At 47.2% G+C, this 22,544-nt stretch overlaps 1 protein-coding gene across 1 annotated transcript in view; it reads left to right on the top strand.

Moving 5' to 3' along the window:
• Positions 1–22,544, top strand: part of galns (galactosamine (N-acetyl)-6-sulfatase) — a 74,376-nt gene that overhangs the window by 6,678 nt on the left and 45,154 nt on the right. Inside the window, exons 2-8 of the mRNA XM_063067315.1 lie at positions 580–703; positions 8,181–8,255; positions 13,414–13,516; positions 15,574–15,717; positions 16,443–16,509; positions 16,938–17,065; positions 21,739–21,878. Coding sequence (XP_062923385.1) covers positions 580–703; positions 8,181–8,255; positions 13,414–13,516; positions 15,574–15,717; positions 16,443–16,509; positions 16,938–17,065; positions 21,739–21,878 — 781 coding nt within the window. The remainder of the gene's footprint in view (positions 1–579; positions 704–8,180; positions 8,256–13,413; positions 13,517–15,573; positions 15,718–16,442; positions 16,510–16,937; positions 17,066–21,738; positions 21,879–22,544) is intronic.

Genomic DNA, 22,544 nt, shown 5'->3' with positions numbered 1-22,544 from the left:
CCACATCCTTACTTGTACTGTGGTGACCAAAACTGCACCAGTACTTCAAGCACAGCATCATCGTCGTGTAGTCCAACCATAAGCTGTTCAAAGTCCAGCAGCTTACAATAATGGTAACTTAATTCTAGAGCACTTTTCACCCGGACGGTGCAGTTCAAACTGTTTTACCATGGGATATAGTGCAAACATGAGATTAAAAGACAAGTAAGGTGTTATTCAAAAACAAGGTTAAAATAATAGATTTTGAGCTGGCAATTCAGTGTCAATCTAGTGTGCATATCTTATAGTTTTAGGTATTGAATTCCACAGTTTAGGAGCATAGTTCAAAAAAGCTAAGCTGCCAGTGATCTCCTGAGGCAAGCATACCAAATGCCGTTTCACTATCTTGCCCATCTATGTCACCATTGTGAAGGACTTCTCTTAGTTTATCATCAATCCATAGAATCCTGCCATTCGCTCTGTATGCCCTACCACAATTTGACTTCCCTCTCCCTTGTTGTTCCCCCTTACCTGTGTTTATACCTCTTTCCACTCCATCCTATCTTCACACTATTGCCTCTACTCCGGCACTTCTTGCAGATGGGATGGGGCGATCTTGGTGTCTATGGAGAACCTTCAAGAGAGACTCCTAACCTGGACAGAATGGCCGCTGAGGGAATGCTGTTCCCAGATTTCTACGCTGGCAACCCGCTCTGCTCCCCGTGTAAGTGGCACAGAATTTTGAATGAGACTTTCTCCGATCACCGCGATGGGTTCTTTGTCCAGGGGCAGGGGGCGGTTTCTTGCCTGCATTTTCATCAGTGTTGGCCTCCTGCCTGTGTACATTGGAAGAACATGGAGGGAAGTAGATTGGTTTTGGGGATAAGAGCACCCTGTGTGGGTCATGTTGGGTGTGCAGTGTTCTGATACCCCCTCAATCGAGAGTGATGTGGAGAACCAACACAGAGATTGATGGTATTGGGGGTATTTCAGAGAGTGACGGTATCGGGGAGTGTTGACACATGGTGTTGTGCAGTGTCGTTGCAGAATGTGTGAAAGATGGTTTTGGGAGCGACGGTATTGGAGTATTTCAGGGACTGGTGATGCAGTGAGTGACAGAAACCAGCTGTACAGGGTGCGTTTGGGAGTGATATGCTATTGGGTTACATAGAACATAGAAAACCCACAGCACAATACAGCCCCTTCAGCCCACAATGCCGTGCCAAACATGTACTTGCTTTAGAAATTACCTAAGGTTACCCATAACCCTCTATTTTTCTAAGCTCCATGTACCCATCCAGGAATCTCTGAAAAGACCCTATCATATCTGCCTCCACCACAGTCGCTGGCAGCCCATTCCACGCACTCACCACTCTCTGTGTAAAAAACTTACCCCTGACATCTCCTCTGTACCTACTTCCCAACACCTTAAAATTGTGCCCTCTCGTGTTAGCCATTTCAGCCCTGGGAAAAAACCTCTTAACTATCCACATGATCAATGCTTCTCATCATCTTATACACCTCTGTCAGGTCACCTCTCATCCTCTGTCGCTCCAAGGAGAAAAGGCTGAGTTCACTCAACCTATTCTCATAAGGCTTGCTCCCCAATCCAGGCAACTTCCTTGTAAATCTCCTCTGCACCCTTTCTATGGTTTCCACATCCTTCCTGTAGTGAGGTGACCAGAACTGAGCACAGTACTCCAAGTGGGGTCTGACCAGGGTCCTATATAGCTGTAACATTACCTCTCGGCTCTTAAACTGAATCCCACAGTTGATGAAGGCCAATGCACCGTTTGCCTTCTTAACCACAGAGTCAACCTGCGTAGCAGCTTTCAGTGTCCTATGGAGTGTCAATAATAAGTACTTCATTTTGGATACTGTTGGTGGGGACGACCTACCAGGGACAAGTTGTAGTGGTCACGTCTCTGGCACCGAGACTGGATGCTCAGCTCAGAAAGGAAGGAGGGAAAAGAGGAGAGCAGTAATGATAGGGGATTCGATAGTTAGGGGGACAGATAAGAGGTTCTGTGGGAGAGATCGAGAATCCCGGATGGTCTGTTGCCTCCCTGGTGCCAAGGTCCATGATATCTCGGATCGAGTTCTCAGTATTCTCAAGAGGGAGGGTGAGCAGCCAGATGTCGTCGTCCATGTAGGGACCAATGACGTGGATAGGAAGAAGGAAGAGGTCCTGCAAAGAGAATTTAGGGAGTTAGGTGCAAAGTTGAAGGACAAGACATCCAGGGTTGCAATCTCAGGATTGCTACCTGTGCCACGTGCTAGTGAGGCCAGAAATAGGAAGATAATGCAGCTAAATACGTGGCTAAGGAGATGGTGCAGGAGGGAGGGCTTCATGTTTCTGGACAATTGGGCCTTGTTCCAGGGAAGGTGGGACCTGTTCTGACGGGATGGGTTGCACCTGAACTGGAGGGGGACTAACATCCTTGCGGGAAAGTTTGCTAGTGCTGCTCCGGGAGGTTTAAACTAGATTTGCAGGGGGAGGGGAACCAGAGTGTTAGAGCAGATAGTGAGGTGGAGGAGGATAAAGGTCATGTGAGAACTGCAAGTATAGTACATGGAGTAAAGCCAGATCTAACATAGAGAGAGGTTTTGAGGAAAGAGAAGCAGAATAAAGGGTGTAAAGGTAGTCAGGTAGAAGGACTGAAGTGTGTGTACTTCAATGCAAGAAGCATCAGGAACAAAGGTGGTGAACTTGAGAGCTTGGATATATACATGGAATTATGATGTAGTGGCCATTACAGAGACTTGGCTGGCACTAGGGCAGGAATGGATTCTTAATATTCCTGGATTTCAGTGCTTTAAAAGGGATGGGGGGGAGGAGGGGTGGCATTACTGGTCAGGGATACTATTACAGCTACAGAAAGGGTGGGTAACGTAGCAGGATCCTCTTTTGAGTCACTATGGGTGGAAGTCAGGAACAGGAAGGGAGCAGTTACCCTATTGAGAGTATTCTGTAGACCCCCTGGTAGCAGCAGAAATACCGAGGAGCAAATTTGGGAGGCAGATTTTGGAAAGGTGCAAAAATAACAGGGTTGTTATCATGGGTGACTTTAACTTCTCTAATATTGATTAGCGCATTATTAGTTCCAATAGTTTAGATGGAGCAGAGTTTGTTAAGTGTGTCCAGGATGTATTCCTGTCACAGTATGTTGACAAGCCGACCAGGGGAATGCCATACTAAATCTAGTACTACAGACATCCCACCCTTCAAAAACTCATTTCAGGGAGGTAGCACCATCAATTTGCGGGAGACTTCCTGGAGAGGTGGAATGTCTGCAATAGAGTAGATCCTCAGCAGCTAGCCAGCTAGTTTAAATACGTTAGCTATGCTAATGAGCGAATGACACCTGTTAAACTCACCTCTACACGTCTTTTACAGTCTTAACCCACCATGGGCAATAGAAAAGTCTCTGTTGCAAACAGTGCAGCGAGCAACACTGTCATTATTTTTGACCCCTATTAGGCAGGGGTACACTTTAGTGTAGTCTGGGGTGAGGTACGTTTTATATTTTTTTGGAACACTCTGCCATGGCGCGCTCTCACTTCACTCTCTCGTGCTGTCTCGCTCGTGCGCGCGCTCTCTTGTGGTCGCTCTCGCACTCTCTCTTACGCTCGCTCGCTCTCAAAAAAATTGCTTTCCGTGATATTGTATATAACTTGTGGGCATCAGGGAGCCACTATTCATATGCGGGAGACTTCGGAACTTCCGGGAGAGGTAGGATGTCTGGTATTAGGTAATGAACCGGGTCAGGTCACAGATCTCTCAATGGGTGAGCATCTGGGGGACAGTGACCACCGCTCCCTGGCCTTTAGCATTATCATGGAAAAGGATAAAATCAGAGAGGACAGGAAAATTTTTAATTGGGGAAAGGCAAATTATGAGGCTATAAGGCTAGAACTTGCAGGTGTGAATTGGGATGCTGTTTTTGCAGGGAAATGTACTATGGACATGTGGTTGATGTTTAGGGATCTCTTGCAGGATGTTAGGGATAAATTTGTCCTGGTGAGGAAGATAAAGAATGGTAGGGTGAAGGAACCATGGGTGACAAGTGAGGTGGAGAATCTAGTCAGGTGGAAGAAGGCAGCATACATGAGGTTTAGGAAGCAAGGATCAGATGGGTCTATTGAGGAATATAGGGTAGCAGGAAAGGAGCTTGAGGGGCAGAGGAGAGCAAGAAGGGGGCATGAGAAGGCCTTGGCGAGTAGGGTAAAGGAAAACCCCAAGGCATTCTTCAATTATGTGAAGAACAGAAGGATGACAGGAGTGAAGGTAGGACCAATTAGAGATAAAGGTGAGAAGATGTGCCTGGAGGCTGTGGAAGTGAGTGAGATCCTCAATGAATACTTCTCTTTGGTATTCACCAATGAGAGGGAACTTGATGATGGTGAGGACAATATGAGTGAGGTTGATGTTCTGGAGCATGTTGATACTAAGGGAGAGGAGGTGTTGGAGTTGTTAAAATACATTAGGACGGGTAAGTCCCCGGGTCCTGATGGAATATTCCCCAGGCTGCTCCATGAGGCGAGGGAAGAGATTGCTGAGCCTCTGGCTCGGATCTTTATGTCCTCGTTGTCCATGGGAATGGTACCAGAGGTCTGTGGTGGGAACGCGGTTGGAAAAGATTCTTAGAGATAGGATCTATGGGCATTTAGAGAATCATGGTCTGATCAGAGACAGTCAGCATGGCTTTGTGAAGGGCAAATCATGTCTAACAAGCCTGATAGAGTTCTTTGAGGAGGTGGTCAGGCATATAGATGAGGGTAGTGCAGTGGATGTGATCTACATGGATTTTAGTAAGGCATTTGACAAGGTTCCACATGGTAGGCTCATTCAGAAAGTCAGAAGGTATGGGATTCAGGGAAGTTTGGCCAGGTGGATACAGAATTGGCTTGCCTGCAGAAGGCAGAGGGTGGTAGTGGAGGGAGTACATTCAGATTGGAGGATTGTGACTAGTGGTGTCCCACAAGGATCTGTTCTGGGACCTCTACTTTTCGTGATTTTTATTAATGACCTTGATGTGGGGGTAGAAGGATGGGTTGGCAAGTTTGCAGACGACACAAAGGTTGGTGGTGTTGTAGATAGTGTAGAGGATTGTCAAAGATTGCAGAGAAACATTGATAGGATGCACAGGTGGGCTGAGAAGTGGCAGGTGGAGTTCAACCCGGAGAAGTGTGAGGTGGTACACTTTGGAAGGACAAACTCCAAGGCAGAGTACAAAGTAAATGGCAGGATACTTGATAGTGTGGAGGAGCAGAGGGATCTCGGGGTACATGTCCACAGATCCCTGAAAGTTGCCTCACAGGTACAGGTTTCCCCTGCCACCTGAAGGTAGAGCGTTCCTGTGAAACAGTTCGTAAGCCAGAATGTCGTAAAGTGAGGGAGCAATTACCATTTATTTATATGGGAAAAATTTGTGAGCGTTCGCAGATCCATAAATAACCTACCAAATCATGCCAATTAACGCATAAAACCTAAAATAACACTAACATATAGTAAAAGCGGGAATTATATGATAAATACACAGCCTATATAAAGTAGAAATACTTCTCTACAATCATTGCTACACTGTTCTCCGTAGCGAAAATCTCACGCAAGCGCTCTCGGCAGAAACACTCTCTCCAGTAACCTTTAAACTATGAAACTGCCAAATCATACCAAATAACGCATAAAAATACACAGCCTATATAAAGTAGAAATAATGTATGTACAGTGTAGTATCACTTACCGGAATCGGGAAGACAGTGCTGAGCACACTGATGATGGTGTGTTAGGCTGAGTCGTAGGAGTTGGGGTGGTGCAGTGGCCCCCACCCTCCAGGCAGCGAACCGATACTGGTCCGCGAAGTATGCAGGGGTACGGTGGTGGCCGGTATGCACCCAGCACATCTTTAAGAAAAAAAGCCGAAATAAACAAGCTAATTAATTAGGTGCTGCCTGGCACGTAAATGTCGGCCTAGGTCAGAGGTGACGCAATTGGCAATCTAATTAATTAGCTTGTTTATTTCGGCTTTTTTTCTTAAAGATGTGCTGAGTGCCTCTCGACTACCGCTGCATTCTCCGCGAATCGGTAACTGTCCGTGGCCCAGGGGTTGGGGTGGTGGGACACGGGGTGTCATCTGTTTCCATCAGGGCAGGCAGGTCATCTTCACTGTCTGCCTGCCTCGATGTCGAAGATGAGGTTCGTCAACTGCTGTGGCTGATGTGGAAGGCTTGAAAAACGACAGTATGCTTGACTGCTAGCCTCGCGCATTTTTCTGTCGTACGGTTCTTTGTAAGCACTCAAACCATCTTGCAAATATGCCCTAAGCCTACGTGCCCTTTCAAAATTAAAGTCGTACTTTTCTGCAGTCATCGCAGCGAAAATCTCATGCAGTTGCTTCACTTTCAGTTCCGGGACGACTTCACTTTTGGTCCGTTCACTACTGCATTCGGTTTCGATTGTTATCCTTTCCTCTTCCAATTGCATCAGCTGTTCATCTATCAGTTCTTGGTCATGGGTTGCCAAAACCTCTCCAACATCATCTTCGTCACCTTCCACAAGCCAAACTCACTTTGTCCTTACTTCGTTCACCACGATCGAAACGCTTAATTATGTCTAGTTTTATGCTAAGTGTAACACCCTTTCGAGCTCTTTTAGGCTTTTCCAATACCTTAGAACTCATCTTGCAAACAGATGCTCACAGGCACGTGTGTAAGCAATGCCGGCAAGAATGCAGTTCTGAATCCGGGGGAGAGCGGCTGCTCGAGGTGCGCGCTGCCTTTTTTCGTAACAGTGAAAACACCTTCTGTTAGCAAAAACAGGTAACTAATATAGGTCTTTCGTAACAGTGAGGTTTTGTAAAGCGAATGTTCGAAAAGCGGGGGACACCTGTAAATAGGGTAGTTAAGAAAGCTTATGGGGTGTTAGCTTTCATAAGTCAAGGGATAGAGTTTAAGAGTCGCGATGTAATGATGCAGCTCTGTAAAACTCTGGTTAGGCCACACTTGTGTCCAGTTCTGGTCACCTCACTATAGGAAGGATTTGGAAGCACTGGAAAGGGTACAGAGGAGATTTACCAGGATGTTGCCTGGTTTAGAGATTATGCATTGTGATCAGAGATTAAGGAAGCTAGGGCTTTACTCTTTGGAGAGGAGGAGGATGAGAGGAGACATGATAGAGGCATACAAGATAATAAGAGGAATAGATAGAGTGGATAGCCAGCCCCTCTTCCCCAGGGCACCACTGCTCAGTATAAGAGGACATGGCTTTAAGGTAAGGGGTGGGAATTTCAAGGGGGATATTAGAGGAAGGTTTTTTACTCAGAGAGTGGTTGGTGCATGGAATGCACTGCCTGAGTCAGTGGTGGAGGCAGATACACTAGTGAAGTTTAAGAGACTACTAGACAGGTATATGGAGGAATTTAAAGTGGGGGTTTATATGGGAGGCAGGGTTTAAGGGTCGGCACAATATTGTGGACCAAAGGGCCTGTAATGTGCTGTACTATTTATTCTACGTTGTACGACTCGGACCCCAAGATCCCTCTGATCCTCCACACTGCCAAGAGTCTTACCATTAATATTATATTTTGCCATCATATTTGACCTACCAAAATGAACCACTTCACACTTATCTGGGTTGAACTCCATCTGCCACTTCTCAGTCCAGTTTTGCATCATATCCTCTGACAGCCCTCCACACCATCCACAACATCCCAAACCTTTATGTTATAGAAGTCGGGGTTCTATCGGGGACGACTGTGCAGAGTGTGTTTGGGAGTGACAGTGTGGGAGTGATGGTATTGAGGTGGCAGGGAGTGGCTGCGTAGAGTGTGTTTGGGAATGATAGTGAGGGGAGTGAGGGCATTGTGGTATGTCGAGGAGCGACTGTGCAGATGTGTTTGGGAGTGACAGTGTGGGAGTGATGGTATTGAGGTGTCAGGGAGTGGAGGTGTGGGGAGTGACGGCATGGGGAGTGTTGGTATTGGAGCGTGTCAGGGAGACAGTGCAAAGTGTGTTTGGGAGTGCTGGTATGGGGTGTGAGGGAGACAGCACAGAGTGACTGTTTGGCAGTGGTATTTTGAATGGTACTCAGCTGCAGATTGAACATAGGGGTAGAATGTGGCCATTCAGTCCATCGAGTCTCATTCTGAGTGTTGTACACTGAGTATTGACGTATGTAATGACATTAGTTTCCTCCCCCGCAGCCCGCGCAGCACTGCTGACCGGCCGCCTTCCTCTCAGGAATGGTTTCTACACAACCAACGCTCACGCCCGCAATGGTGAGGGAAGTCCTCAGCTTCTTCCAGGTGGTGGGTAAGGGAGGGGGCTAAGTGTTTTGTAGAACCGTCAGCACCGGGTGGTGATGGTATTAACTAATCTGTTAAACAGTCACCGGCATGGGGTTTGGTGGTGATGGTATTAACTAACCTGTTAAACAGTCACCGGGTGGGGTTTGGTGGTGATGGTATTAACTAACCTATTAAACAGTCACCGGGTGAGGGTTGGTGGTGATGGTATTAACTAATCTGTTAAACAGTCACCGGGTGGGGGTTGGTGGTGATTGTATTAACTAATCTGTAAAACAGTCACCGGGTGAGGGTTGGTGGTGATGGTATTAACTAATATGTTAAACAGTCACCGGGTGAGGGTTGTTGGTGATGAACTGTTAAACGGTCACTGTGTGGAGGTTGGTGGTGATGGTATTAACTAACCTGTTAAACAGTCACCGGGTGAGGGTTGTTGGTGATGGTATTAACTAAACTGTTAAACAGTCACTGGGTGGAGGTTGGTGGTGATGGTATTAACTAACCTGTTAAACCGTCACCAGGTGGGGGTTGGTGGTGATTTTATTAACTAATCTGTTAAACGGTCACCGGGTGAGGGTTGGTGGTGATGATATTAACTAATCTGTTAAACGGTCACTGGGTGGAGGTTGGTGGTGATGGTATTAACTAACCTGTTAAACAGTCACTGGGTGAGGGTTGGTGGTGATGGTATTAACTTACCTGTTAAACAGTCACCAGGTGGGGGTTGGTGATGATGGTATTAACTAAACTGTTAACCAGTCACCGGGTGGAGGTTGGTGGTGATTGTATTAACTAATCTGTTAACGGTCACCGGGTGGGGGTTGGTGGTGATGGTATTAACTAATCTGTAAAACAGTCACCGGGTGGGGTTTGGTGGTGATGGTATTAACTAATCTGTTAAACAGTCACCGGGTGGGGGTTGGTTGTGATTGTATTAACTAATCTGTTAAGCGGTCACCGGGTGGAGGTTGGTGGTGATGGTATTAACTAATATGTAAAACAGTCACCGGGTGGGGTTTGGTGGTGATGGTATTAACTTACCTGTTAAACAGTCACCGGGTGGGGGTTGGTGGTGATGGTATTAACTAAACTGTTAAACAGTCACTGGGTGGAGGTTGGTGGTGATGGTATTAACTAATCTGTTAAACAGTCACCAGGTGGGGGTTGGTGGTGATTGTATTAACTAATCTGTTAAACGGTCACCGGGTGGAGGTTGGTGGTGATGGTATTAACTAATATGTAAAACAGTCACCAGGTGGGGTTTGGTGGTGATGGTATTAACTAACCTGTTAAACAGTCACCGGGTGGAGGTCGGTGGTGATGGTATTGACTAACCTGTTAAACCGTCACCGGGTGGGGGTTGGTGGTGATTTTATTAACTAATCTGTTAAACGGTCACCGGGTGGGGGTTGGTGGTAATGGTATTAACTAACCTGTTAAATGGTCACCGGGTGAGGGTTGGTGGTGATGGTATTAACTAATCTGTTAAACCGTCACCGGGTGGGGGTTGGTGGTGATGGTATTAACTATTCTGTTAAACGGTCACCGGGTGGGGTTTGGTGGTGATGGTATTAACTAACCTGTTAAACGGTCACCGGGTGGGGGTTGGTGGTGATGGTATTAACTAATCTGTAAAACAGTCACCGGGTGGGGTTTGGTGGTGATGGTATTAACTAACCTGTTAAACAGTCACCGGGTGGAGGTTGGTGGTGATGGTATTAACTAATCTGTTAAACGGTCACCGGGTGGAGGTTGGTGGTGATGGTATTAACTAATATGTAAAACGGTCACCGGGTGGGGTTTGGTGGTGATGGTATTAACTAATCTGTTAAACAGTCACCGGGTGGGGGTTGGTGGTGCTGGTATTAACTAATCTGTTAAATGATCACTGGGTGGGGTTTGGTGGTGATGGTATTAACTAACCTGTTAAACAGTCACCGGGTGAGGGTTGGTGGTGATTGTATTAACTAACCTGTTAAACGGTCACCGGGTGGGGTTTGGTGGTGATGGTATTAACTAACCTGTTAAACAGTCACCGGGTGAGGGTTGGTGGTGATTGTATTAACTAACCTGTTAAACAGTCACCGGCATGGGGTTTGGTGGTGATGGTATTAACTAACCTGTTAAACAGTCACCGGGTGGGGTTTGGTGGTGATGGTATTAACTAATCTGTTAAACAGTCCCCGGGTGAGGGTTGGTGGTGATGGTATTAACTAACCTGTTAAACAGTCCCCGGGTGAGGGTTGGTGGTGATGGTGTTAACTAATCTGTAAAACGGTCAGCACTGGGTGGGGGTGAAGCCGGGCACAGGACAGCCGAGGTAAGGGGGTAAGTGCTCCATGAAACAACCAGTAGCAGGGCATGGCGGATGTGAGACAGAGAGTTAGTGCTGAGATGGGTCTGTGTTCGCACAGAGGGGAAAGTGACGTTGTCTACAGCCAGTAAGAGATGCTGTTAGATTGAGGGAGAGACTTCTGTCAGTGACAAGGTGAGTGAAGTTCAGGCTAAAGGAAGGTGGGAAGTGACGAAGTGCAGACCAGGAATAAATATGAAGACAGGGGGTAAGTGTGAACATGGACATACAAGCAAGGTTTTTTGGTGAAAGCCGACACTGTGGAGTTCAGAAATGGCAGAAGACATAACAGTGTGTGAGACAGGTAGGTAACTAAGGGGGTATGGGAGTGAGGGCATACATTACAAAGCAGCCCCAACTGGTCAAAATAACAGGGCCTGAGATTGACAACTCCCCTGGATCTGGAGGCCTGAGTCCTAGGATTCAAGGAGACATATCTGCAGAGGTGTAGGTTGTTGTCTTTTCATCAGAGCTGTGGAGGAGCATTTAATGTTTTCAAGCAGGAGTAGGAATGGAAGGTAACCATTTCCGGGGTAGAGGGTTGGTTAATTAGCAGCAAACTAAAGATGCTGACTGACCAGCTGAGATCCTCCAGCATTTAGTGTGTGTGGAACCTGACACAAACACAGTTGAAATGCTGGAGACTGCTCTCCAGAACATGATGTTCCAGTCCAGGTCCAACAAAAATGTGTTTCAGTTGATAAGAAGGGTGTTACAGTAGCATAGCGTTTAGTGCCAAACTGTTAGAGCTCAGGGCATCGAAGTTGAAGAGTTCAATTCCAGCATCCTCTGTAAACAAATTAGATTAGATTATGAGGACACTCAGTCCTCGTTTATTGTCATTTAGAAGTGCATGCATTAAGAAATGATACAATGTTCCTTCAGAGTGATATCACAAAAAAACAGGACAAACCAAAGACTAACACTGACAAGACCACATAATTATAACATATAGTTACAGCAGTGCAAAGCAATACCATAATTTGATAAAGAGCAGACCACGGGCACAGTAAAAAAAAGTCTCAAAGTTCCGTTCGACTCCCGATAGTCCCAATAGCAGGCGGCAAAAGGGAGAAACTCTCCCTGCCATAAACCTCCAGGCGCTGATAACTGCCGATGCATTGGAAGCACCCGACCACAGCCGACTCTGAGTCCGCCCGAAAACTTCGAGCCTCCGACCAGCCCTCCGATACAGTTTCCCGAGCACCATCTTCTGCCGAGCGCTTTGACCTACCCCGGCCGCTGAGCAACAAGCAAAGCCGAGGACTCGGGGCCTTCTCCTCCGGAGATTCTCGATCGCACAGTAGCAGCGGCAGTGAAGAAGGCATTTCAGAAGTTTCACCAGATGTTCCTCCGTGCTCTCACATCTATCTCCATCAAATCAGGATTGTGCATGGCCTCCTACTTGACAGATAACAGATATCATTCACCGGAGTGGCCGCTGCGCACTGCGTTGCGTTGTCATCTTCTCCTCCTCCTGTTTGTATATTAGACCATAAGACCATAAGACAAAGGAGCAGAAGTAGGCCATTCGGCCCATCGAGTCTGCTCTTTCATTTTATCATGAGCTGATCCATTTTCTCCTATTTAGTCCCACTCCCCTGCCTTCTCACCATAACCTTTGATGCCCTGGCTACTCAGATACCTATCAATCTCTGCCTTAAATACACCCAATGACTTGGCCTCCACTGCTGCCCGTGGCAACAAATTCCATAGATTCACCACCCTCTGACTAAAAAAATTTCTTCGCATTTCTGTTCTGAAAGGGCACCCTTCAATCCTTAAGTCATGCCCTCTCATACTAGACTCCCCCATCATGGGAAACAACTTTGCCACATCCACTCTGTCCATGCCTTTTAATATTCGAAATGTTTCTATGAGGTCTCCCCTCATTCTTCTAAACTCCAAGGAATACAGTCCAAGAGTGGACAAACGTTCCTCATATGTTAACCGTCTCATTCCCGGAATCATTCTAGTGAATCTTCTCTGTACCCTCTCCAACATCAGCACATCCTTTCTTAAATAAGGAGACCAAAACTGCCCACAGTACTCCAAGTGAGGTCTCACCAGCGCCTTATAGAGCCTCAACATCACATCCCTGCTCCTATACTCTATTCCTCTAGAAATGAATGCCAACCTTCCTGTTCCTGTATTCCTTCCTGTTTGCACATAGAGGGGTATCAGAGGTAATGTTTTTAACACAGAAAGTGTTACGTGGCTGCCCACACTGCCAGATGTGGTGGTTGAGGTAGATACACTAGGAAAACTTAAGATACTCTAAGAAAGGAACAAAGATACAATAAAAATGGAGAACGAGATTGATTTTGGAGTAAGTTCAAAGGTCAGCACAATAACATGGACCGAATAGCCTGTATTTTTCTGTAGTGTTCTATGGTCTAACTTTAATCCCCAGCCTTCACCTCACCATTGCCCTCACAGAGATCCTTGCCAACCACACTTATATCTTGTGTTAATAATAAACAGAGATCTTTTCCTCACCATCTATCTTGAAACCTCTTGTGACCAAGATCTTTGGTGGCTACCTGTTACCTCCTCCGGTGGCTGACCTTTGAATGTTCTTGTGGAATGTTCAGCTTTGTTGGAGACCTATGTTAGCAGGAGTTGTGGTTATGGAATAAGTGTGCAAGTCAAAGTGTGAAGGCACACCTAATGACAGTGGGGGAACAGATCAGAGGATTGGGGCTGAGTAAGTGAATGTGTTCACTCTTAGAGAGCCCGTTTCTCTTTACAGTGACACCACAATCTCTGTCTCCACAGGATACACACCACAGGAAATCGTGGGAGGAATCCCTGGTTCAGAAATTCTCTTGCCAGAACTCCTGAAAAAGGCAGGATATTCCAGCAAAATCGTTGGGAAATGGTAGGTTAACTTCAATCTTCACAGATATGTCTGATGTGAACAGAGTATAATGACAGGGTTTCTTAGAGTACCACATGCCATCTTGGACAATGTCTCCCATCCACTGCATAACGTACTGGTTGGGCACAGGAGTACATCCAGCCAGAGACTCATTCCACCAAGATGCAACACAGAGCGTCATAGGAAGTCACTCCTGCCTGTGGCCATCAAACTTTACAATTCCTCCCTTGGAGAGTCAGACACCCTGAGCCAATAGGCTGGTCCTGGACTTATTTCATAACTTACTGGCATAATTTACATATTACTATTTAACTATTTATGGTTTTATTACTATTTACTATTTATGGTGCAACTGTAACGAAAACTAATATCCCCTGGGATCAGTAAAGTATGACTATGACTATGACAATAAGAAACATGCCCTTCAAATTAATGCATCCATGAGCTAATCCTATTGTCTGTGATTGTCCTATATCCCTAAAATCTTTTCACTCCATATTCCAGTCCAAATGCCTTGTACATTTTAAACACTACACATCTGTGAAGTCTCCCTCTTGCTCTCTGTCCCTGGGAAACAGCCCCAACTCCCCCATCTCTGCACAGATATGCTCACTCTTCATCCCACCCACTCCAGGGTGCTTTGCCTTTCATGAAGAACCACAGATGCCGCCATCTGTTCTCCATGCAGCAGCTGACATAATCCACCCTTGGAGCTGGTCCGACCTGGACTGGTATTTGTGGAGCTGAGAAGTAGATAGTGAAGCAGCCTTAAGCACAAATGATTTTCTAGCAGGCGCTATTCATTAATTTGAGGCAAAACATAACTAGATGTATTTAAAGGCAGGATACGTGGTAGTGTGGAGGAGCAGAGAGATCTGGGGGTACATGTCCACAGATCCCTGAAAGTTGCCTCACAGGTGGATAGGGTAGTTAAGAAAGCTTATGGGGTGTTAGCTTTCATAAGTCGAGGGATAGAGTTTAAGAGTCGTGATGTAATGATGCAGCTCTATAAAACTCTGGTTAGGCACACTTGGAGTATTGTGTCCAGTTCTGGTCACCTCACCATAGGAAGGCTGTGGAAGCATTGGAAAGGGTACAGAGGAGATTTACTAGGATGCTGCCTGGTTTAGAGAGTATGCATTATGATCAGAGATTAAGGGAGCTAGGGCTTTACTCTTTGGAGAGGAGGAGGATGAGAGGAGACATGACATGAGGTGTAAAAGATAATAAGAGGAATAGATAGAGTGGATAGCCAGCGCCTCTTCCCCAGGGCACCACTACTCAATACAAGAGGACATGGCTTTAAGGTAAGGGGTGGGAAGTTCAAGGGGGATATTAGAGGAAGGTTTTTTTACTCAGAGAGTGGTTGGTGCGTGGAATGCACTGCCTGAGTCAGTGGTGGAGGCAGATACACTTGTGAAGTTTGAGAGACTACTAGACAGGTATATGGAGAAATTTAAGGTGGGGGTTATATGGAAGGCAGGGTTTGAGGGTCAGCACAACATTGTGGGCCGAAGGGCCTATAATGTGCTGTACTATTCTATGTTCTATGTTCTAAATGGATAATTCCCATATTTCAAGTTTTTCATGGCATTTATCTGGCCCACCATCCGCTCATCAATATGCAATCCGGCCCACAGAGGCAAAAACGTTGCCGACCCCTGTTCTAAAAGATTTTGCTGCTAGTAATGGAGTTCATGCATCTTGCCCACTGCACTGTCATGGCCAGAACTGATAGGATATGAGGTCTGTTACAGAGAACATATCAGAGTACAGCTCTGGGACAGGCCATTCAGACCGCAGTGTTGTGCTGAACCAGATAAATTAGTTATCAAATCCCAACTAATCTAATCCCCTCTGCCTACACAATGTCCACATCCTTCCATTTTCCTCATGTTCATGTGTCATCTAAACGTCTCTTCAAAGTCTGTAAAATATCTGCCTCCACCACCACTCTGCGTAACAGAAGACTTGCCCCTCACATCTCCTTTGAACTTGGTTAAGTTTCATGAGTGTTATAATCTACCTTGTGTGGACTTGCTTTCCTATCTCCCCAGGCACCTGGGGCATCGTGCCCGGTTCCATCCCCTCAGGCACGGCTTTGATGAATGGTTTGGAGCACCGAACTGCCACTTTGGGCCGTACAACAACAAGGATAGACCCAACATTCCTGTCTACAACAATTCCGAGATGCTGGGGAGGTAATGTGCGGCTGAACTGAGACTGCGGGTACTTTTGACCAGGGTGCAAGGAAACATGCACAGTTCTCATTAACGATGGAATCACTGTGACTGTGGCTCAGTGAGAGTGAGCACTCAAGGCTCAGAATACCCAGTAGTGCACTGCAAACCCCTTCACCAAGAGGTCCAAGGCTTCGCCAGTGGTGTTCAGTGTGATGGGTTTGAGGGGAGTTACAGCTGGTGTTCAGTGTGATGGGTTTGAGGGGAGTTACAGCTGGTGTTCAGTGTGATGGGTTTGAGGGGAGTTACAGCTGGTGTTCAGTGTGATGGGTTTGAGGGGAGTTACAGCTGGTGTTCAGTGTGATGGGTTTGAGGGGAGTTACAGCTGGTGTTCAGTGTGATGGGTTTGAGGGGAGTTACAGCTGGTGTTCAGTGTGCTGGGTTTGAGGGGAGTTACAGCTGGTGTTCAGTGTGATGGGTTTGAGGGGAGTTACAGCTGGTGTTCAGTGTGCTGGGTTTGAGGGGAGTTACAGCTGGTGTTCAGTGTGATGGGTTTGAAGGGAGTTACAGCTGGTGTTCAGTGTGATGGGTTTGAGGGGGATGTTCTGGGGGTGTTCTGTGTGAAGGGGTTGGTGCGGTAGGTACTGGTGGTATTCAGTGTGAGGGGTTTCAGTGTGGTGAGTCTGGGGGCGGATACCGGTGGGTTCGGCTTGTGACAGACATGGTTTGTTGTCTTCGTACCACAGATACTATGAAGAGTTCCAGATTGACCGAGCAACTGGGGAGTCCAACCTCACCCAGATCTACCTGCAGGTAATGTCAGAGCTCACTGTCAACCCAGAACCCATGTCATCTGTAGTAATACCCTCTCTGCTCTGAATCACTCCAACATGCCCCCTGCCCCGCTCCATGACATCACACTCCTGATCTGAGTTCCATCACACTCTCTCGTGACATCAAACTTCCCTCTCATGTGTTCTGTTGCGCCCCAACCCGCGTTCCGTCTTTCCAGTTTAGAAGTTGTTCTTGGAGTTCGTGACGCGAGTCTAGTGCCTCCGGTACTGCTGAGTCCGGCTCAGCACGTTTCAGTCCCAGACCAGAGGCAGAACACGAGGCCGGGTCTGAGCTGATCAAGTTTCGACCGCAAGACATTGGAGCAGAATTAGGCATTCAGCACATTGAGTCTGCTCTCCCGTTCCAGCATGGCTGATGTATCATTCTCTGATGATGTTCGGCTGCAGGAGGGGATTGAGTTTATCCGGAGACAAGTTGCACAACGCAAGCATTTCTTCCTCTACTGGGCTGCTGATGCCACCCACGCTCCTGTCTATGCATCGAAGGCGTATCTGGGAACGAGTGAGAGAGGCTTGTAAGTATCCAAATCAGCTTGACTATCACAAACATCGAAAACAGAAGGTAGGCCAGTGCAGCACTGGGACAGGGACAGGTTCTTCAGGCGACAGTGTTGTGCTGAACCAGTTAACTTAGTCATCAAAGTGGCTGATGGAGGACCATCCAGGTAAGTGTGAGGTGGTTCATTTTCGTAGGGCAAGTATGATGACAGAATATAGTATTAATGGTAAGAGTCTTGGCAGTGTGGAGGATCAGGTCTGAGTCCATAGGACACTCAAAGCAGCTGCGCAGGGTGACTCTGTGATTAAGAAGGCGTACGGTGTATTGGCCTTCATCAATCGTGGGATTGAGTTTAAGAGCCGAGAGGTAATGTTACAGCTATATAGGACCCTGGTCAGACCCCACTTGGAGTACTGCGCTCAGTTCTGGTCACCTCACTACAGGAAGGATGTGGAAACCATAGAAAGGGTGCAGAGGAGATTTACAAGGATGTTGCCTGGATTGGGGAGCATGCCTTATGAGAATAGGTTGAGTGAACTCGGCCTTTTCTCCTTGGAACAACAGAGGGTGAGAGGTGACCTGATAGAGGTGTATAAGATGATGAGAGGCGCTGATGGTGTGGATAGTCAGAGGCTTTTTCCCAGGGCTGAAATGGTTGACACAAGAGGACACAGGTTTAAGGTGCTGGGGAGTAGGTACGGAGAAGATGTCAGGGGTAAGTTTTTTACGCAGAGAGTGGTGAGTGTGTGGAATGGGCTGCCAGCGATGGTGATGGAGGCGGAAACGATAGGGTCTTTTAAGAGACTCCTGGACAGATATATGGAGCTTAGAAAAATAGAGGGCTAAGGGCAACCCTAGGTAATTTCTCAGGTAAGGACATGTTCGGCACAGCTTTGTGGGCCGAAGGGCCTGTATTGTGCTGTAGGTTTTCAATGTTTCAAATTGCTAACTGTATTAATCTTTTCTGTCTACACAATGTCCATACCCTTCCATTTTGCTCATGTTAATGTGTGTATCTAAAAGTCTCTAATGTTTTGCCTCGACCCCCACCGCACTCACTACTCTGTGTTAAAATAAATGCCTCTCAGATCTCCTTAAAAATCCTCCCTCTCACCTTAAATGCATGGTCTCTGGTATTAGATATTTCATAGAACATAGAATAGTACCGCACACTACAGGCCCTTCGGCCCACATTGTTGTGCCGACCCTCAAAACCTACCTGTCTAATAGTCTCTTAAATTTCACTAGTGTATCTGCTTCCACCACTGACTCAGGCAGTGCATTCCACGCACCAACCACTCTCTGAGTAAAAAATCTTCCTCCAATATCCCCCTTGAACTTCCCACCCCTTACCTTAAAGCCATGTCCTCTTGTATTGAGCAGTGGTGCCCTGGGGAAGAGGAGCTGGCTATCCACTCTTAATCTATTCCTCTTAATATCTTGTATACCTCTATCATGTCTCCTCTCATTCTCCTTCTCTCCAAAGAGTAAAGCTTTAGCTCCCTTAATCTCTGATCATAATCCATACTCTCTAAACCAGGCAGCACCCTAGCAAATCCCTTCTGTACCCTTTCCAATGCTTTCACATCCTTCCTATAGTGAGGCAACCAGAACTGGACACGGTACTCCAAGTGTGGCCGAACCAGAGTTTTATAGAGCTGCATCATTACCTCGCAACTCTTAAACTCTGTCCCTCGACTTATGAAAGCTAACACCCCATAAGCTTTCTTAACTACCCTACATACCTGTGAGGCAACTTTCAGGGATCTGTGGACATGTACCCCCAGATCCCTCTGCTCCTCCACACTATCAAGTATCCTGCCATTTACTTTGTACTCTGCCTTGGAGTTTGTCCTTCCAAAGTGTACCACCTTACACTTCTCCGGGTTGAACTCCATCTGCCATTTCTCAGCCCACTTCTGCATCCCATCAATGTCTATCTGCAATCTTCGACAATCCTCTGCACTATCTACAACACCACCAACCTTTGTGTCGTCTGCAAACTTACCAACCCACCCTTCTACCCCCACATCCAGGTGGTTAATAAAAATCACGAAAGGTAGAGGTCCCAGAACAGATCCTTGTGGGACACCACTAGTCACAATCCTCCAAACTGAATGTACTCCCTCCACCACCACCCTCTGCCTTCTGCAGGCAAGCCAATTCTGAATCCACCTGGCCAAACTTCCCTGGATCCCATGCCTTCTAATTTCTGAATAAGCCTACTGTGTGGAACCTTGTCAAATGCCTTACTAAAATCCATATAGATCACATCCACTGCACTACCCTCATCTACATGCCTGGTCACCTCCTCAAAGAACTCTATCAGGCTTGTTAGACACGATCTGCCCTTCACAAAGCCATGCTGACTGTCCCTGATCAGACCATGATTCTCTAAATGCCCGTAGATCCTATCTCTAAGAATCTTTTCCAACAGCTTTCCCACCACTGACGTAAGGCTCGCTGGTCTATAATTACCCGGACTATCCCTACTACTTTTTTTGAACAAAGGGACAACATTCGCCTCCCTCCAATCCTCCGGTACCATTCCCGTGGACAATGAGGACATAAAGATCCTAGCCAGAGGCTCAGCAACTCTTCCCTCACCTCGTGGAGTTGCCTGGGGAATATTACGTCAGGCCCCGGGGACTTATCCGTCCTAATGTATTTTAACAACTCGAACACCTCCTCTCCTTTAATATCAACATGCTCCAGAACATCAACCTCACTCATATTGTCCTCACCATCATCAAGTTCCCTCTCATTGGTGAATACCAAAGAGAAGTACTCATTGAGGACCTCGCTCACTTCCACAGCCTCCAGGCACATCTTCCCACCTTTATCTCTAATCGGTCCTACCTTCACTCCTGTCATCCTTCTGTTTTTCCACATAATTGAAGAATGCCTTGGGGTTTTCCTTTACCCTACTCGCCAAGGCCTTCTCATGCCCCCTTCTTGCTCTCCTCTGCCCCTCCTTAAGCTTCTTTCTTGTTACCCTGTATTCCTCAATAGACCCATCTGATCCTTGCTTCCTAAACCTCATGTATGCTGCCTTCTTCCTCCTGACTAGATTCTCCACCTCACTTGTCACCCATGGTTCCTTCATCCTACCATTCTTTATCTTCCTCACTGGGACAAATTTATCCCTAACATCCTGCAAGAGATCTCTAAACATCGACCACATGTCCATAGTACATTTCCCTGCAAAAACATCATCCCAATTCACACCCGCAAGTTCTAGCCTTATAGCCTCATAATTTGCCCTTCCCCAATTAAAAATTTTCCTGTCCTCTCTGATTCTATCCTTTTCCATGATAATGCTAAAGGCCAGGGAGCGGTGGTCACTGTCCCCCAGATGCTCACCCACTGAGAAATCTGTGACCTGACGGTTCATTACCTAGTACTAGATCTAGTATGGCATTTCCCCTGGTCAGCCTGTCCACATACTGTGACAGGAATCCATCCTGGACACACTTAACAAATTCTGCCTCATCAAAACCCTTGGAACTAATCAGGTGCCAATCAGTATTAGGGAAGTTAAAGTCACCCATGATAACAACCTCGTTATTTTTGCACCCTTCCAAAATCAGCCTCCCAATCTGCTGCTCTGTATCTCTGCTGCTACCAGGGGGCCTATAGAATACTCCCAATAGAGTAACTGCTCCCTTCCTGTTCCTGACTTCCACCCATACTGACTCAAAAGAGGGTCCTGCTACATTATCCACCCTTTCTGTAGCTGTAATAGTATCCCTGACCAGTAATGCACCCCTCCTCCTGTTTTTCTGCCCTCTCTATCCCTTTTAAAGCACTGAAATCCAGGAATATTGAGAATCCATTCCTGCCCTGGTGCCAGCCAGGTCTCTGTAATGGCCACTACATCATAATTCCATGTATGTATCCAAGCTCTCAGTTCATCACCTTTGTTCCTGATGCTTCTTGCATTGAGGTACACACATTTCAGCCCTTCTACCTTACTATCTTTACACCGTTTATTCTGCTTCTCTTTCCTCAAAGCCTCTCTGGGGGAAAAAAGATAATGTCTGTTTACTCTATCTATGCCTCTCAAAATCTTATAAAATTATCAGATCTCCCCTCAGCCTCTGCTGCTGCAGAGAAAACAACCCAGGTTTGTCCAGCCTCTCGTTCTAACACATGCCCTCCAATCTCAGATCCGGTTTATTATCACCGTCACATATAATCAAATCTGTGGTTTTGAGGCTGCGTAAGTGAGTCTAATGTAGGATTGATTTGAGTGGGTGATTGATGGTTGGTTTGAACTGGGAGTTGTCCCCATGCCGAGGGTCCTGTCCCCACACGGTGTTTCCCTGTGGCCAGATACACTCAGACATGCCAAGGGGTTGGTCCCCACACGGTGTTTCTCTGTGGCCAGACGCACTCGGACAAGTGTTTGGATTGAAAAGGCAGAGAGGAACACTACCTAATGCAGGCAAGTGGGTTTGGTGAAGGTAAACATCTCAGTCAGTATGGAGGAGATGGTCCGAATAGCCTGTTTCTGTGCTGTAAAATCTATGATGCAGGGAGGCCAGGCACCCGGAAACACGTAGGGAGGGGTGGCTGCCAGCACGTAAGGGTTGTTGGTTTAGTGCTGGGCTTGTAGGCTCGGTGGGTGAGGTGGGAGTGTGGCCATATGTAGACATTGTACCTAACGCTGTGCATGGACTTGATCAGGTATGGTGATGCAGTGCGTGAGATTGATGACAGCATCGGGAAACTTCTGCAGGAGCTGTACACACAGGGAGTCGCAAACAATACCTTTGTATTCTTCACATCGGACAACGGGGCTGCTCTCGTCTCTGCCCCCAACCAAGGTGTGTTCGCTGGTCGGCAGCAGCCAGTGTGATATAGCAGAGAGAGGCTCCCTTCCCCTCCCCTCCCCTCCCCTTCTCACCTGTTCCCTCTCCTCCCCTTCTGATCTGTTCCCTCCCCTCCCCTTATCACCTGTTCCCTCCCCTCCCCTTATCACCTGTTCCCTTCCCTCCCCTCAGCACATGTTCTCTCTCCTCCCCATCTGTCCCCTCCCCTCCCCTTCTGATCTGTCCCCTCCCCTCCCCTTCTCATCTGTCCCCTCCCCTCCCCATCTGTTCCCTCTCCACCCCTCATCTGTTCCCTCCCCTCCCCTTCTCACCTGTTCCCTCTCATCCCCTTCTCATCTGTTCCCTCCCCTCCCCTTATCACCTGTTCCCTCCCCTCCCCTTCTCACCTGTTCCCTCTCATCCCCTTCTCATCTGTTCCCTCCCCTCCCCTTCTCATCTGTCCCTTCCCCTCCCCTCCCCTTCTCACCTGTTCCCTCCCCTCCCCTTCTCACCTGTTCCCTCTCCTCCCCTTCTCATCTGTTCCCTCCCCTCCTCATCTGTTCCCTCCCCTTATCACCTGTTCCCTCCCCTCCCCTTCTCATCTGTTCCCTCCCCTCTCCTCCCCATCTGTCCCCTCCCCTCCACTTCTCATCTGTCCCCTCCCCTCCCCTTATCACCTGT

This window comes from Mobula hypostoma, chromosome 14 (assembly GCF_963921235.1).
Source record: "Mobula hypostoma chromosome 14, sMobHyp1.1, whole genome shotgun sequence".
Lineage (NCBI taxonomy): Eukaryota > Metazoa > Chordata > Chondrichthyes > Myliobatiformes > Myliobatidae > Mobula > Mobula hypostoma.
This window is presented reverse-complemented; position numbering and strand designations above follow the sequence as displayed.